Raw genomic sequence first — 17,741 nt, 5'->3', positions numbered from 1 at the left:
AATCTGCTGGTTTAGGACAGAATGCCAAACAGTAATTCTTAAAACTTGTAATTACAAGTCTTTGGATGCACAGAATAAAAAGACAGCATTTGGGAATCTCTTCAGAAATGCATGTATTCAGTTTCTATTCAGCAAAGTTATTAGAAATAACCTGCAAAACAGTCTGCACTGTAAATGTTTTCACATTACCATTTACTTCCCATCTCAGCATAATTGTGTGTGCCATTTAAAATGTTTACAAGATCAAAAACATTAACCTCAAGAAAAAACTATAATAATTAACAATGATCTAATTTTTATTAAAGCCAACATAAAGATTATCCAAAGGGACTTGGTAGAACATGGCACTTCCTGTAGACTGTTTTGTGTTTTCTTTCTTCGTTTTTCTTTTGCAAGTATGAAATCTGGAGGTACATTACTCCACCAAACACCGAAAACAAAGTCAATCAGCAGCTACTGCTGTTAATAAAATGCATCCGCACCTAATAAATAAATAAAACAAAAAACGTAAAAGTATGACTATTGTGATTATTGTTTATGTTTATACTTAAATCAAAATGCAGAAAGGTTGTGCTTCACTGATTAGTATTCAATTATACGACAATTTGAAAACTCTATTTGGTGATACAAAACTTTTGGCCATAGCTCCCACTAATCCATTATGAAGCAAGTGCTGTAAATTGCAGTCTGGTAGCTGTGTTTGTCAGAGACAGCTGATCAACACCCAGAAAAACAAGTGAACACATGTTGTTACCTGCAGCAATAGGCAGGGTCTGTAATTACAGTGATCGTCTTTATACCCATGAATACATTGACTTGTTTTACTGTGTATAAAAAGTGAGGAACTTCAAAGACCGATGAGTCCTAATCTTGTACCCTGTTTCCACTGACACAGGCAGACCGTGAGGGCCCCAGGCCAGAACCAGGTAGTGAAACTGGCCTCACAAGATATCTGTCCTGGGGCTATGTGTTGTGTTCTCTGTTTTTGTTTTGTTTTTTAATGCTTATAACAAGAAAAACTAATAAAATCAACACACAAATTAACAAGAAGACGACTTAAAACAATGATCCAATTGTCATTAAGCCAGGAGGATTTCTTATATATTTAAGAAATAATAGCATATCAATTATACAAATAAATTATAATGAATGAATAAATCATAGGTTCTTTCTGCTTTTTTACACTTGTTGTGACTTCAGTTTTTTTTTTTCTTGGCCCAGTAGTGGCAATATAAGCAGGCTCCTCCGGTGGAAACAAGCTACAAGGCTACCGAATGTTAACTAAGGTAGTCCAAGATTAGTGCAAATTGGGGGCAGTGAAATCAGACATATAATTGACTGGCTTTCAAATTTAGAATTACCTGCTAAATAATTATTTACTAATCAGTTCTAATCAGAAATTGTGCATTTATGTAATCTTCCTGGTACGTGCAATACACTGCCTTAGAAAACAAGCGAAATACCCTTTTAATACCACTTTCAAGGGACTAAATGGGGACAACAAATATGCCTTTGCTGTGGAAATCTAACATGAAATACTGTACTACTATTATGGCTTCCGGTAGACTTTTGTGATATAATGTTGTACCTTCTTTGATTACATGATGTTAAATAAAAGATCAAAATTATGTTGATATAGTTTTTTTTTTAGTTTTTTTTAACTGTCTAAATTTCTAGGTGATGCGAAATTTTTGGCCATAGCTGTAGATACTGCATTGATTATAATAGTGTTTATTAAACATAGTTTTCAGTTTGTTATCCTGTACGTGTACAACGTGTTATAATAATGTAATATTAAAAACACAGGGAAGCTGTGATATTAAATAGATAGGAAAATAGTTGACTGGTAAATGCAAGAGATATTACCGGAGTGTGATATTAACCAGTGGCAGGAATCGGGACATGATGCCACTATGTGTAGCTGAAGGTTGAAAATGTGGGTTCTTAATACCTGCTCACAGGGAGTGAGTCTGCAGTGTGATGTCAAAGTGAAAACAGTCTGAAAATATAAATAATTTCTGGAAAATTAATGAAAGGGATTTGCAAAAACAATATGCTAACGTGTTTCTAAGAATATGTTTTTTTTTAAAAGCCTTACTCCTTTCAGCCTTCTTCCCAGATAATATTCTTTTCTTTCTGATGTGTTTGTGAAAGTTCAGCAGCTAGCTGTAAGCATGTCAAGTGGCCCGAGCCGTTGCTATGGAGTTGTCCTGTTGCTATGCACGGCTGCTGTATCGTTGCTATAAATAGTGGCTGTCGTTAAAGACCTCAGATGTTATAGTTCAAACTTTAATATGTCACATGATTGTCATTTAAGAAATCACAAGACAGATTTTAAAAGCACAATGTAATAAACCTCAGCATGTTCATCCACCGATGTGGAAGCTCAACCCCAGGCACTACCACACGGTAGATGACCACAGAACATTCAGTTAAATGTCTAGCTTTAAAAACTGAAACGGAAGCCTAGCAGAACATTGAAAAGGTAAATACATGTGTAAATATTTTAAAATCTTCAAAATAACAATGAAGGTACTGTATACTGGTATCTAATAGCAATACAGCCGTATCGGGCATTAACTTGTTCATTGATCTTCTCTTACTTTCTTGACGTCACCCATGCTGAGCCGAGCCAGGAGCTCATTGTCCTCAATAAGAGCTGCACTGGCCCGCGCTCAGCTGTCCATTTGAAATGTCGATGCTTCGTGGAGGCCTTCAGTGCCAGCTAGTTGTCTGTAGAAGAAACAAGTAGCTTCACTGGCAATCATTTCAACATGTTCTATGCTTGAAGACCGTGATCTGGTGCACTTGGGTACGACTGAGGCATCATCGCTTCCTGCAGCTGAAAGTTGGATCTTTCTCTTATCTGCTGTTTGCAGCATTGTGTTGTTGTATTGGAGTCTGCAAGTTCGATGCCACAGCCTTGTTGGCAACCAAAGCAGCATCAACACCATGACCTTCATCTACTCTGTCTAACTGCAGTGTTCTTGGCAGTGTTCCTAGTTCATTAAATTTGACTAGGTTTTCAGCGAGTGACTTGTACCCGCTTCCAACGTCTTGCCTTTTGCATTATGCCGCACAGGTTAAGGATCTGTTGTTTGTTCCTGACAAATAGCGCAAAGCTCCCAGTCTGTCTGAGCTTGGACGCTGTGATGTTGTAGGGGCTACAGGGTACACACGATGGAATTTCTTCAACATGGTTAGCCAACAAGCCACCACCAAAGACTGTAGTTTCACCACTACAACTACCACCTCACAACCAGCATCAAGATACTTGTAAACAGAAAAAATATAGTTCAGACAGAGGTATAAATAACTCTTTGTGTTTATTAAAGACCAACTCACCATTTTACCACATAGGTTTTTAAATTAAAAATAAAACATTACCCAGACCTTCTATGTATATAAGCACAAGACTTAAGTTTATATTTTATCTTTAATCTCACATCATTGTTTCTACAACACTGATAATCATAGTGGCGTGCAAATGTAAGCCCGTTAGGTGGCATTACTCAAAGCAAGAGGCGCATTAACTTTGCCTCTGTGCGTAAATGAAAACAGTAACAGTCACATCCAGAGTAATAAATAAGTGACAAGTATAATCTCTTTAAAAAAGTTACAAAAATAAATGTTATAAAATATAATTTCAGTGCACATCATACCATTGTTTTACATATGTCATTTATAAATGCACATTTATCATGGGATACTGCATTGCTTACAACCCACATTTTCATCTGACATTAATGTTTTACTGTTTTCAATAATAATACAAAATTATTGGAACAAATATCCATCAAAAAGGTTTTTAACAAATGTTTATCAATATAATTAAGGTGAAAATAATAATGGATGGGTGTTTTTAACAAAGATATTGTCACTGTTACAGGGGGAGAGAAATTCAATGTAGCTTACCTTCATAATCAAAACAAAGTATGACAGAGGTCAGAGGGTACCTCAAAGTTGATAGTCACATGCCAGTAGAAGGTATGCCAGTTTTCCCCAAGGGTCAACAATTAACACAGCTGCCCCTGGTGACAAATGAAGAAATCTATCCACCATCCTACACAAACAATGTGATTCGAGCTCAATTATGTTGATTAGCCAAATCAAGACTCAAGCTAAGATGCATACATAGGTAAAATCGGGTTTAATGGCAGCCATTTTGAAACTCAATGTGGCGGTCAGTGTATCATCTTCTAAATGGCACCATTCAATTTGTTAAATGAAAATGTAGGATTGGCCACCAAAAAAGTCTGGCTGAGATCCGAAGATATAATAAAAAATATGATTTGAAATAGTGGCCATTTTGAAATCCAATATGTAGGACACGCAGGTGGAATTTTGGGTGCCTCCAAATTTGAAAATGTAGATAATACATTGTTTGACATGTGTGCCAACTTTGGTGCTTTCATCACCAATTGCACAATTGATATGGAAATTTGGGCTATGCCGCTGCACTAAATACCATGTAAACAGGGTTTTCATGCAGAATCTCATATTCACTTTAACTTTAAGCCTAGATTAGCATCTCCTTGGTCCCTATGTACACTGATACCAATGTTACTTTGAATGCACAGTAGTACCAAACTACTGTGGATTCTTTCTAATTGAAAATCCTAATCCATTTCCATTAACAATGGCACTTGTGTTACAGAATAAGCATTAGTAGCAAAGTAGGTTTAGCAATTCTGTGCTTTGCAATTTCCGGAGGGAAAAAAAATGACCTGAAGTCATCATTTAAACAAGGTGGAACAAGCAGACAAATGATGACGTATCATATTCCTGTTTTTCAAATGTTATTGTTTAAGCACTGCATATGAATGCTACTGTTTTCAGGCTGGCTGTGTGAATGTGGTTGATTAGAGAACTCGTCTTCTGAGTATTCTCAGACTAGTTATGTGCATTTCAAGGTTTACTAGCCAAGTTAATGCCTGTCCAGACTGGAACTGTGCTAAGACATCTTTTGGCATTTGGTTGCATATTGGGCCGGATTCACAAATTTGACAATTAGATCAAGTTTGCAGTTCATGTAACCATTTTCAACTGTTTTTCCCAAGAATGTATACTCAGAGAACTGTTTAACCAAAGAGAATGTTTACAAATACAAAAAGCAGTCCTTAAAAACCAAAAACACCTGTTGATTTTACAAAACTAGAATACACAAACTACATTCACAGTCTTTACTCCAAATGTAGCACTTTTTTTGTAACTCAAAATGTTGTGCTTTTTAAAAAATTAGAGAAAAACTGGAAACTGGAAATGAACAATGTGAGAATAATAAGAAGCGCTAGAAAAATCACAAAATAGTTTTTACATTTTTATTTTATTTTATATATTTAATGATGTTTTTCTGCTTTAAGAAAAGTGGTGTTAATAATGCATTGGAATGAAGAACTCCTGGGTAATTAAATTTAATAAGGTCTCTTAATCACTTAAGTAAATGTTATCATGGTGCTACCATGCTACCAAGGTTTGTAGCATTGCAACATTTCTATAATACAAGATCACTGTCATTGACTGCCATACAGTTCATGTGCTCAGGGGAAGATGATAAACGAAACAACAGGAAGAGGTTAATTCTGACTTGGCGTCTCTCTGTTCCACAGAATGCCCGAAGGGTCCTGACATCCTGGTGGTCCTGTTATCGGTGGCAGGCGCTATCCTGCTTATCGGCCTGGCTGCCCTGCTAATCTGGAAGCTGCTCATCACCATTCACGACCGCCGCGAGTTTGCCAAGTTTGAAGAGGAGCGTGCACACGCCAAGTGGGACACGGTGAGGGGAGATAAGAGGGCTGCAGGTTCCAAGAGGGAGGCTGTGTGGTCCAGTGGTTAAAGAAAAGGGCTTATAACCAGGAAGTCCCGGGTTCAAATCCCACCTCAGCCACTGACTCGTGTGACCCTGAGCAAGTCACTTAACCTCCTTGTGCTCTGTCTTTTGGGTGAGAAGTAATTGTAAGTGACTCTACAGCTGATGCATAGTTCATACACCCTAGTCTCTGTAAGTCGCCTTGGATAAAGGCGTCTGCTAAATAAACAAATAATAATAAAACAAGCTGTCATTCAATAGGCAGGATATGTAAATACAGCTGATTTCCATGCAGCTAACCACTAACGTGCAAGTAGAACTGTAAACAGAGAAAGATGCATAAATATATTCTACAGAGAAAACCAGCTGAATTCAGCTATTGGTTTACAAAGCTGTTGCAAATGAATAACGGCACTGCCAGACACCTACAGTACTGTATGTTGTAACTGCGTAATAAGCGTATGTATATATTGTTGTTTTAAAATGAGACAGATGGGCGATGAGTTTATTAGCAAAAACAGAATGTTTTGGTTTTAAACACGAACATACAGAGGCATCATAACATTCTGATTTGTGTTTTTACTTATTATACTACATTTCATAATTATAGAATAATGATTTCAGATACATTCACTATATTAACTTGCTGTAACCTGTAATCAAGCATGTACAGCACCCCCTACATTTCAGAAGGGTCACAATTAACTAAATATATTTAAATGGGGGCTCTGCTTTTCCTAATGAGTAAAGAGTATCTTATTTAGTGCTTAAATACAGATTTGTTTTACAAAGCGCAGAAGGAAAACTACTGAGGTCATGAAAAGAAATGTTGGAATGCAGACATCTTTTTCCTAATTCCTCCTCTTACAATTCCTCCTCTTATACACCAGCTTGTTAAGCCCCTGTTTTAAAGTTGGTCTTCCTACTCGCTCACATTATTAAAAGTAACCAGTAATTGCTAATGGCACCTGCTGTCTACAACAAGGAATTACAGTTAATATATTTGACACATATTCAAACAAAACCAAATTTGCTGCCAGTGTGGAGCATAGTTATGCAGTCGTTGGAGCGCATGAGACAGTTTATTACTGAAACAAACAGTCACTCATCAATTATTGCTACTTCTTTTTACAGTCTTTATTGGGAGTTCATACAGCCCAGCCCATGTGCCATTGTTTTTTGCCTTTTACCTACTTGTAGTCCACCAAATGGTTGAATGAAGAATAAATGTGATTTATATTTATTTGCCTTTTAACACAAGCCATCATCTATCAATATATCACTGAAGATCATGTGATCTGTTTAGAACATAATATAAAGTATAGGGACCAAGATCAGGTGTTCTGTTAAACTACATGTGCAAGCTATGGAAAAATGTCTTGAAATCTGGACGGTACCCTATCAGCCACAATAAATGTTTAGTAGCATGCGTATCTGCAGTGGTTCTGGGTTCACTTTCTTATGTCCTTCACCCACAACTCATTGTATAAAATCAAGAAACCTAAGGATTGAGGTTATAAGAGTCCCACAACGCTAGCCAATATACTGTAGCTTAACAGTCCTAAACAACCACCCCAGCCTTTCAGTCATCGACCCTCTAATACACACTTTGTAATCGGTTTGGATTTCTAAAAAGCCTTGAGACCACCAAACACATTTAGCTTGGCCCTTACAAAAGCATAGCACAGTGTAATAAAGCACAGTGAAAGCATAGCACAGTGAGGTATGGTAAACCATGATATACTATGACAAAGGCTATAAAAAAAAAGCTATAAAAAAGGCCAACAAGATGCTCGGATATATTGTGAGAAGTGTTGAATTTAAATCAAGGGAAGTAATGTTAAAACTTTACAATGCATTAGTAAGACCTCACCTAGAATACTGTGTTCATTTCTGGTCACCTCGTTACAAAAAGGATATTTCTGCTTTAGAAAGAGTGCAAAGAAGGGCAACCAGAATTATCCCGGGTTTAAAAGGCATGTTGTATGCAGACAGGCTGAAAGAACTGAATCTATTCAGTCTTGAACAAAGAAGACTACGCTGCGATCTGATTCAAACATTCAAAATCCTAAAAGGTATAGACAATGTCGACCCAGGGGACTTTTTTGACCTGAAAAAATAAACAAGGACTAGGGGTTACAAATGGAGATTAGATAAAGGGGCATTCAGAACAGAAAATAGGAGGCACTTTTTTACACAGAGAATTGTGAGGGTCTGGAACCAACTCCCCAGTAATGTTGTTGAAACTGACACCCTGGGATCCTTCAAGAAACTGCTTGATGAGATTCTGGGATCAATAAGATACTAACAACCAAACGAGCAAGATGGGCTGAATGGCCTCCTCTCGTTTGTAAACTTTCTTATGTTCTTATGTTCTTATTTGAATCGGGGACCTCCTAGTTACAAGCCCTTTACTATTTCTAACAACTGTCTTCGTTTTCTCCTAGGCTAATAATCCCCTGTATAAAGGAGCAACCTCCACTTTCACGAATGTGACGTACCGTGGAAACGCAGAGTGACCTCGAGGAGCGCCTGTGTACATGGACTTGGGGGGATTGGAAAAGTAATTTTGAATGTTATCAGGAGCCAAATTGAAATGTAACTCAGGGTAATCCCTCACCTGTGCATTGTTAGTGGCATTTGGTTTTTCATACAAAGGGGTCGGGGAATAGGTTGTGTTAGTATTGTGAATGTGGGGGGTAAAATAGAACTTTGCTAACTTTCTTTTTTTTTTTTTTTAAAGAATTATTGAAAGATGTACTTTAAATTATGCTGGAGGCATGACAATTTAACAAAAGAAACCCAGTACTGAGTGCTTAATTTATAGTGTAATTGTTACATTGCTGTACATCACTGATAACTCCCTATTTTAATAATTAGCAACTGCATCTCGGCTTCTGCCTTTTTCAGATAGCATTGCAGAAATAGCTAGGTAGATTGATGTTGTTGTTTTATATATATATATAAAATACACACACAGCATCTGGGATAGTACATGAGAATAAGTCAATGTATTTTTAACTTTTTGAAAGATTGCAATTGCAGAACAATAAGAGCAGAAAATAAAGCTTTAAAATTCAGAGCTCCCAAAACTGCCATTGAGCCCCCATATCATAGAGCTCTTTCCTCCTGTCTGAAATAACTCATATTCTATACCAGTGACCAAAACACCAGTTTCATATAGTGTAATGTAGTACAGCATAGCTTTTTGGTCCCAGCTGTAGAATACTATGTTTTAGCATTGTGTATGTGCTTTTGATACTATTGTGTTCTTCCTGCATTTTCAAATGCTAGTTAGGACTAATGGGTAGGTAATGGGTAGGGCTACACAGATTGAAATGGTTTTGGAGTTACTGGCTTGAGCCTCTACTGGGAGATGGGCTTGTTCTCTGAGCTTGTGTTTGCATGTATGTGTGGATGTATTTGTAAAAACGTTGCACTGATAGAATACAATGATTGGGGGGTGCCATGGACCTCCGTCCCAGGACAGAATCACTCTCCAGCACTCAGTTACATGTAGATCTGTGTTTTTAAAATGTTGTTCATTATGATTGTTTGGACAATTTTAACTTGAGGCAACTTTCAGGTAACCTTTATCTGGCAACTGTAGAGAAAAAAAGTTTTGATATATGCTTGAATCTTCAGTTACTAGTTGCTTTGCTATAAAAACAGCTTGTTATTTTATTGTCAAAATACCCAGTCAGTATGTGTAAATGGTGGATGCTGAAATTCTAAATATGACTTCCCCTGTCAGAGAAAAAAAGATTGTCTTTGCAAATGATAGAACTCCCACCCCACGGACACATCCTTACTGGGTAGGGAAGAGCTAATTCTGTTGTATCCATGGTGTTAGGCATATGTAGCTTAATCTATTTATACACATATTATCTTATGTCTATGCCTATTTTAGTTACATTATAACGCAGGAACAAAACTGCTTTGGTTTCTACTGTCAGACTTCTTCATTTCCATCAGCAGCAGTTTGAGATCAAATTGATTTCCATTGGGACTCTGTCAGTTCCAGTTAAGATTGTTGGCTGGCAGGACCCAATCTCTCAATCCGTATTAATAGTGGAAGTTACCTTCTGAGCGTCCAGAGTGAAGGACTCGGTCTCTCTAACTCACACTAATGGTGGAAGTTACCTTCTGAGCGTCCAGAGTGAAGGACTCGGTCTCTCTAACTCACACTAATGGTGGAAGCTACCTTCTGAGCATCCAGAGTGGGAGTCTTACTGTACTTAGTCTATGTCAGTGAGTTATTAGCTTGCGCTCTGTTGCTGGTTTTAATGAGCTCATGTTTCTCACAATAACCATCCGGTTATTACGGGAAATATCCACTGAATTAGCCCATTGAATTGCTCACCAGTTATATATCATCTGTTTATGTGTAATGTGCAGGAGATGGAATGGGCAGCAGGCCCAGTTTGATATTAGAACAAGATGAGTTGAAGTTTTACTGACTGGTTTCAAGTTGCAAATGGAAATGTGACATGTGTTCAATACCCCATAGGTCAAAGTAGTTGCACTTGGAAAAAAGTTTGTGGAAAAGAAAGTGAAATCAAACTACAGCTCCCAGAATTCTATTTACTGCAGATTTATTTTCCAGTTTCTTCTCAATTCCAGTGTCCACTGAAGCTAAAGGCCGCAACAACGCAGCTCTTCACTCGTAAATATATATATATATATATATATATATATATATATATATATATATATATATATATATATATTTTAGAAAGTGTATCTCCATCAGTCAAATACCACTGAAATAATGTAGCTGCTGTGTACTGTATTGTTAGAAAGATGCTTGAAGACTTGTAAAGGAACATGTGGGTTCACTATAAATAACACAGGAGTGTGTCTTGAATAGATCACTGTCTACTTCTTATGAACTCAACAGGAAATTATGTTGTACTATTTGCAAATTTGTACACATATTATAAAGTATTATGTACTGGCGAATATGATCACTCTCAAAATGCCACACTACTGATGTCATACAGTGGTATTTTATTAATGTGAATTAATGACTCAACCTCATATTAGACAGACCGGCACAGCCTAGTCATTAGCTGTAGAGCAGTGTATGTTTATGGAAAAATTCACACTGACATGCTGAACTGCATTAGTCATTTTGATCTGTGGACACTCATAATGAAAAACAGGAAACATTCCTTTCCCACTATCTTAGCTGGTACATCTTTCTAATCTTTCCTGCTTTATTTGATACTGAACAGGACCTAAAACATTCCAGTAATACATTACTGTATCTTCAACTCAGGCAATCCCAATCCCGCCTGCCTTTCATCACACTGGTGTAGAAACATAAACTGCAAAAATAAAGGATCTGTTAAAGTCATGTTTCTCACTAAAGCAGTTAGGTCAACATCCATCCCTCGCCCTGGCTGTACATTTAAAATTATCGGTATGATGAAAAAGTTTAGCATGACAAATATTAGCAGTGTGTACAGAATAGTATAGAATAAGAATTGGCAGTGAAATGTTTAATTTTCATCCACAGCAGGGGATAATGATGTTGGTTGGTGTCTATTTGCTACAGTCTGCCATAGCTTTGTGGACTTTATCAGAATGAACTGTGCTGGTTTACATTCGGGCTTCACTGCACAGGGCAGGGAACTGTGGTCCTGGTCTGTTGAACCATTGGAGAAGTACGTGCTTTAGGACTTGGTCAAACAGACAAGTCATCTTTTGCAGAGTATAGTGACTCACAACCCATTGTATAAAGGATACAGTAATGCCCAGTTGAGTCAAGGCTATATGAATAGGAAAGTACTATTTATCAGTGCCTGTTATCACATTCTGATATAGTTTAGTTACTATGGGCTCTATCCTCAAAGTTTGAACTCCTGAGTTGTTTAAAGAATATTTTTAAAGTCTGTTTATATGAATAAAACCCAGTTTGATAATTATGAAACTATTCTTTACTGCTGTTAATAAAACTACCAATAGTGCAGAACAGCTTCAGGAATATCAAACTTGGTTTTATTCAGAACAACAGACTTTGAAAAAACATTATTTAAATAACTCACAAGTTAAAAGTTTGTGAGTACAGCCTGATTTATTATGCTTATATTATCACCACGACAATTTTAATACATTGAGAAATTATCACACAAACCCAACATGTTGCCTGTTTCCCTGTGCTGTTAGATTCCTTAACTAGTGGTGTCAGATAGCTTCTTAGAGGACAAAGCCATGCTTTATATCTTCGTAAAGGACACTGCAGCTTTCATTTACTTTATTCACTCTGTATTGTGCTGTTTTCCTTGCCTTTTGGATGTATTTCACTGTTTTTTTGTTTTTTTGTAAATATTTTTTACTGTAAAAGATTGTTAAGGGATTCTGTTATTTTTTGTGGACCCAATTTAATTAACTCTTGAAAAGGGTTTAAATTTGATTAATTATCACATCGATGTGTTAATAGAATAAATATAAATATTGTTTCTCTTTCTCATTGTTTATTTCAATTAAATTCAGTGACAAACTTTTTTTCCCAATGACTTCTTGTCAAAACTTTTGTCATTGAATTCATTACATTTGTTTGTATTTCTAAATTTAGTGTAAAAGTTAATTGAATTGGGACCTTTGCCACTTAAATGTTGAGGTTATTGTAACGTTATTAAACACTTTTTAATGTGCCATTGTTCTCTCTGTTTATTGTATTTGTTATCTATAAACCTATAAAGAAAGGGTCAACTGTTTTAATTTCATATAATCTGTAAGGCAGCATAAACAATTACTGTTCACAAACAGCACCTTGATGTATGTTTACACAATTTTCATTTTATTTTGACATCTTTCCCTACATCCGTCCCCTTGATGACATGTTTAGTTGCGTAAAGCTGGTTCATTTGTCAACATGTAAGATGAGTTACTCCCAATCCAATCAGAGGCTGCCTTCTAGTCTGATTGACCCCCTGCACATTCTTTCAGTAAGTAAGAGAGGCTCAATGTATTCCTTGATTGGAAACATATGAACTTATCCGTTTTTAAATAGAATACACATTTGGTGGTAGGCCCCACTGACAGGGGAGCTCAGTAGATGGTTGTGTTTAGCCTGAAATCTGTGGTCTAGAGGCACATCTTTGAAAATGAAGCCCATATTAAATAATCCCTACATGAGACATGACTGAAGTTTTTCAAATCTTAAAAGGAGTTGACGTAGTTAACCCTAAGCAATACTTTAAGTGCAGTACAGAAACCAGGACCAGAGGACACAGCTGGAAATTAAGTGGAGATAGGCTTAGGACAGAGGGTATGAGACACTTCTTCACACAGAGAGTGGTGAGGGTATGGAATGGGCCACCTAGTCATGTTGAGGCAGAATCAGTTGGATCCTTTAAGACCCAACTTGACAAAGTTCTGAGATCAGTCAGCTACTAGGAAATGCAATGTCTTTTGTTGAATTGATTCATCACAGTGTGTATAATATTTCCATTCATATGTCCTGATATCACCATATTTGTATTGCTTGGTATCTGTAGCACACAGGGACCATGTGTGTTAAAGACAAACCAACACATTCCCACATGCTTATAGTTAGACAAAAATACTTAGAAATGTTGCATCAAAGAACTTGTGATTTAGAACAGATACAGAATTGGGCAAGTGAGATTCAAGTGTTTTATGCTGGAAATAAAAAAGTAGGATACAAATACCAAAATGAGTGGTACTGCTAAGAAAAAAGACTGGCTTTGTTGTGGGCTCACTGATGTCAACAGTGTGGAAAAGTGAACAAAAAGCAAACAGAATTTTTGGTTATATAATGAAAAAAATGAATATTTGCACTGTGAATTTTCAGTTCTCATGCGTTTCCCAGTGCTATGCGTTTAATTAAAAGTGGTGGTTCTGGCAGGGAACTCACTTTAACCTAATCAAATCACGTAAACATCAAGCATATTTTAGGTGCTTCCAATACCAGATCAGTTGAATAGCTAGCATCTTATTTGTCCTTCAAAAAACAGTATGTCCAATGATCAACAAGGAAAGCATTTATATCTTACCTCAATCCAGCCTCCACCTGCTTTTTTTGGCTTTGTCTAACGGGGGAGTGCCGCTACCCTGCCCCCCTGCTCGTGACTTCCCTACGGTCGGCCTCTCCACTTTAATTTATGTGCAGGGGTACCTCAAAAGGCAAGGCTAGAAGGCCAAAGAATGCAATGTAAAATATGTATAATGTAGTCGTGTTGTCTAGTCTGTGTTTTAATAAATAATATATCGCATGAGTTTCTTGACAGTATCATAGTTTACAATGGGCTGCTATGTTTATTAATAGGCTTTACCAAACCTCTCTGGTCTTTACAGTGATTACCTGCACTTGACCATGCTTCTACTGTGCTTTATTACACTTTATGCGTTTACTATGGGAAACTTTTATAAGGAATTCCCTGGTAAGAACGTCCCTTGAATACTGTGTTCAGTTTTCGACACCACAAAAAAGTACAACTTTGGAGAGAGCCCAGTAAAGAGCTACTAGACCAATGCCAGAGCTAAAGGGCATGAGTTATGGGGATAGCTTGGGGCCAAGTATAGAAATAGAAGCTTTTTTTATAATTCTAAAACGGATCAAGTCAACCTCCCGCCATTGCAGTAAATTCTGAATTAAAGCTATCAAATGTTGTTAAAAGTACTCAGATTGTATTACTCTCAATACCTTATACTGAAGAATGTGTACACCAAGTTTCATCAAAATTAGATACGTGGTTTTCAAGACACAGAAATGTAACTGTGACATATGAAGATGTACAGACAGACACCTTCACAATCTGATTTATCCACATGCTTATTCTTAATAATGTTAATACAAAGTTTCATCACAATATAATAATCAGTTTTGACATACAGATACACCTGTATATACCCTGAATCTAATACTCTCAATAATGTAAGCTAAATAATGTTTTTTGTTTTTTTTTTATATATCCCTGTCGCCTGGGACTTAATCTCCTGTGGGGCACAATAATGTGTTCTATTACTTTCAAGCTATTTTTAGTAAACCACAAACTATTAGTTAACTTGATCAGGGACATTTCTCTTTGTTCCAAATTTAGCACGCAGTACACAATATAATATTGCCTCTGGCTAGTTGTACAGTTGTGTGGGTTCTGCGCTCCCAAGGGGAATTATGTCAGCTTCACAGAAAATGTAGTTTGACCATTTAATCTTAAAATCGCTGTCACCCCCGCAGCTGCTTACAGCCACATGCCTTGCTGTATTTTCCATTTTATACCCATTTTATATTAGCATACTTGTAGCTTACCAGGCTCAACTTATGGAGTCCCTGTCTGAGAATCATAGGCCCTCATCTCAGCAACTGGAAGAGCTATGCCTAATTTCCAGGAACCTGCTACGGTTGTCCAAGCTTAGCGGACAAGCAATAGGAAGAAAGCTGGCTGCTCGCAGACAGCTCTGGCTCTCTCTAAGCACACATGCTTGATGCTGACAAGACGGCACTGCTGGACGCTCCGGTCACTTCAGGCCATGCATGTGGTCCTGCAGTAGATGCTACAGCAGTCTCAACGCACAAGGGAGTCCACCAAGAAACTGGTGCACATTCTCCCTAAGAGACCGCCTACACCACGTAAGCCTGCAGCCCAGCGGCAACCTAAACCTCAATTTCAGAGGAAACCGGAACAACAGGGTGCTCCCACCGCCAGGAGGCAGCCTGCAAACAAGTTCTGCAGAGGCAAGCGTCCTTTCAAGCATCCTGAGCCTAGGCAACAGGCGCAGGCTGCATCTCAAGCTAAGCAGCAGCCCTAGGACATTGCTGCCACAAGTCCAGGGCTCCTTCTCCAAAAGTAATTTGGACTACTGGAAACAGTGCACCCCAGACCCCTGGGTGCTCAATAGTGTGCAAACTGCTTACTCTCTCCAGTTCCAACTGGCCCCCCTCCTTTTTTGGGCATGACAAATACATCTGTCAAGGACTTGCAAGCGGCTGCGCAGGTGGCTCAGGAGGTAGCAGCTCTCCCAGTAAAACCAGTGCACAGGAAATACCAGAGGTTTGCCTTTCAAGGAACAGTGTACCAGTTCTGTGTTCTACCGTTCGGCCTCTCTCTAGCCCCTCATGTTTTTACAAAATGCATAGAGGCTTTACTAGCCCCGTTGAGACTCTACAGAGGCATCAAAGTCCTCAACTATCTGGATGATTGGCTCATTTGCGCAGTCTCCAGCAAGGGTGCACGAACACACAGAGCTGGTCACCAACCATTTACATCACTTATGGTTGAAGGTAAACCGTGCAAAGAGCCAGCTAGCACCCACCCAGATAGTGACCTATCTGGGGGTGTGCCTGGATTCAAGACGCATGTTGGCAACTCTGTCGGACGACAGAGTGCTGAGAATAACCACTTGCCTAGAGGTGTTTCAGCTCGGCAGGGCACTACCAGTAGTGGTCTTCCAGAGGCTTCTGGGCTTGATGGCAGCAGAATCAAACACCCTCCCACTGGGTCTTTTGCATATGCGCCCTCTGCAGCTTTGTTCAACCGCACGGCTTGTCAGCCGGCTCTGAACTGCAACCTCCTATTGATAGTATCCCGACACTGTCTACAGGCATTCTCTTGGTGGAGACAGCCGGCCCATCATCACCACAGAGGCGTCCAACACGGGTTGGAGTGGAGTGTGGAATGGCCGAGGTGTACAGGGTGTGTGGCAGCCCCCGTGGGAGGGTCACCACATTATTATTTTGGAACTGCAGGCAGTGTTCCTGTCCTTGCAGGAATGTTTGGAGCAGCTGCAGGGGAGACACGTGCTCATCCATACGGACAACACGTCTGTGGTGTCCTACATAAACCACCGGGGTGGTTTACAGTCGACCAGTCGCCACCGTGTGGCCCACAAGCTTCTGTTGTAGTTATACCTTTTTGATGAGGGGAAATCTCCCTCTAGCCATCTCGGTGTGCCATATAAAGATCGATTCAGTCTCCCCAGGAGCTCACTTCCTGGCGGGGCAATTTTTGAAAGGCACCCGGCGGCTTAGAATATAGTCTCTCGCTGGAGGCTAAATATAGTGCTTAATGCACTAACAAAACTTCCATTTGAGCCCATGCATTCATGGCTTTCTTGCTTGCAATCACAGCTAAGCTGGTGAGTGAATTGCAGCATTTTCAATATTGAAAGCCTGTCTAATTTTTTCAGAGGCCAGAACGAAGGTCACACTTCGTACTAACCTGTCTTTTCTGCCGAAAACTCTCTGCTTTCCATATTAACCAGTCGGTGGAATTGGAGGCTCCTTTCCAATCTGACAGGAAGCGCCAGCTCCATAAGCTTTGCCCAATGCGGGCATTAGCGTATTATGTGGACAGAACTAAAAGGCAGTCAGAACAATTTTCTGTCTGTTACGGAGCAAAGTCTCAGGGACAGGTTCTGTCTAAACAGCGTCTATCCAAATGGATAACAGGTACAATACAGACTGCTTATAAACTGGCGAATCTGCCCTCACCCGAGAAGCTCACCGGCCATTCCACCAGGCGTCAGGCGACTTCATGGGCTTTGTTCCAAGGTACATCTATTCAGGAGATATGCAGTGCAGAGGTTTGGGCTTCTTCCCATACGTTTGCCAGGTTCTATCGGCTGAACGTTGTGGACCTGCAGAATCCTGGATTTGGTACGAAAATATTGAGGGCAGGTTCCCAGTCCATCCTCATGATAGAAAATTAGAGGCAAGTCCTTCTAATGTTCTCAGTTCCGGGAATATGGTTTAGCACAAGCGGCTTTCCTTAGCTTGTAACTCAATGTTGTATACCATGTCTTGTGACGGTTAGGTATACTCATATATAGCAAGATGGGTCCTTGTTTTATTCCAGCTATGCTGGTAATTGATTCAGGCACAAGGCGGTTCGGCTTGTCCTGTGCAGTTGTGTTATGTATGCTCCATGTCTTTGCGACAGCTTGGGTATACTGACCCATTTTG

At 38.9% G+C, this 17,741-nt stretch overlaps 1 protein-coding gene across 1 annotated transcript in view; it reads left to right on the top strand.

Annotated features, from left to right (window-relative positions):
* Positions 1 to 12,469, top strand: part of LOC117433491 (integrin beta-3-like) — a 70,968-nt gene extending 58,499 nt beyond the window's left edge. Inside the window, exons 14-15 of the mRNA XM_034055792.3 lie at positions 5,610 to 5,776; positions 8,257 to 12,469. Of these exons, the coding sequence (XP_033911683.3) occupies positions 5,610 to 5,776; positions 8,257 to 8,328 (239 nt within the window). The 3' untranslated portion in view covers positions 8,329 to 12,469. The remainder of the gene's footprint in view (positions 1 to 5,609; positions 5,777 to 8,256) is intronic.
* The last annotated feature ends 5,272 nt before the right edge of the window (positions 12,470 to 17,741 follow it).

The sequence above is a fragment of the Acipenser ruthenus genome, chromosome 33, assembly GCF_902713425.1.
Source record: "Acipenser ruthenus chromosome 33, fAciRut3.2 maternal haplotype, whole genome shotgun sequence".
NCBI classification, from domain to species: Eukaryota; Metazoa; Chordata; class Actinopteri; order Acipenseriformes; family Acipenseridae; genus Acipenser; species Acipenser ruthenus.
This window is presented reverse-complemented; position numbering and strand designations above follow the sequence as displayed.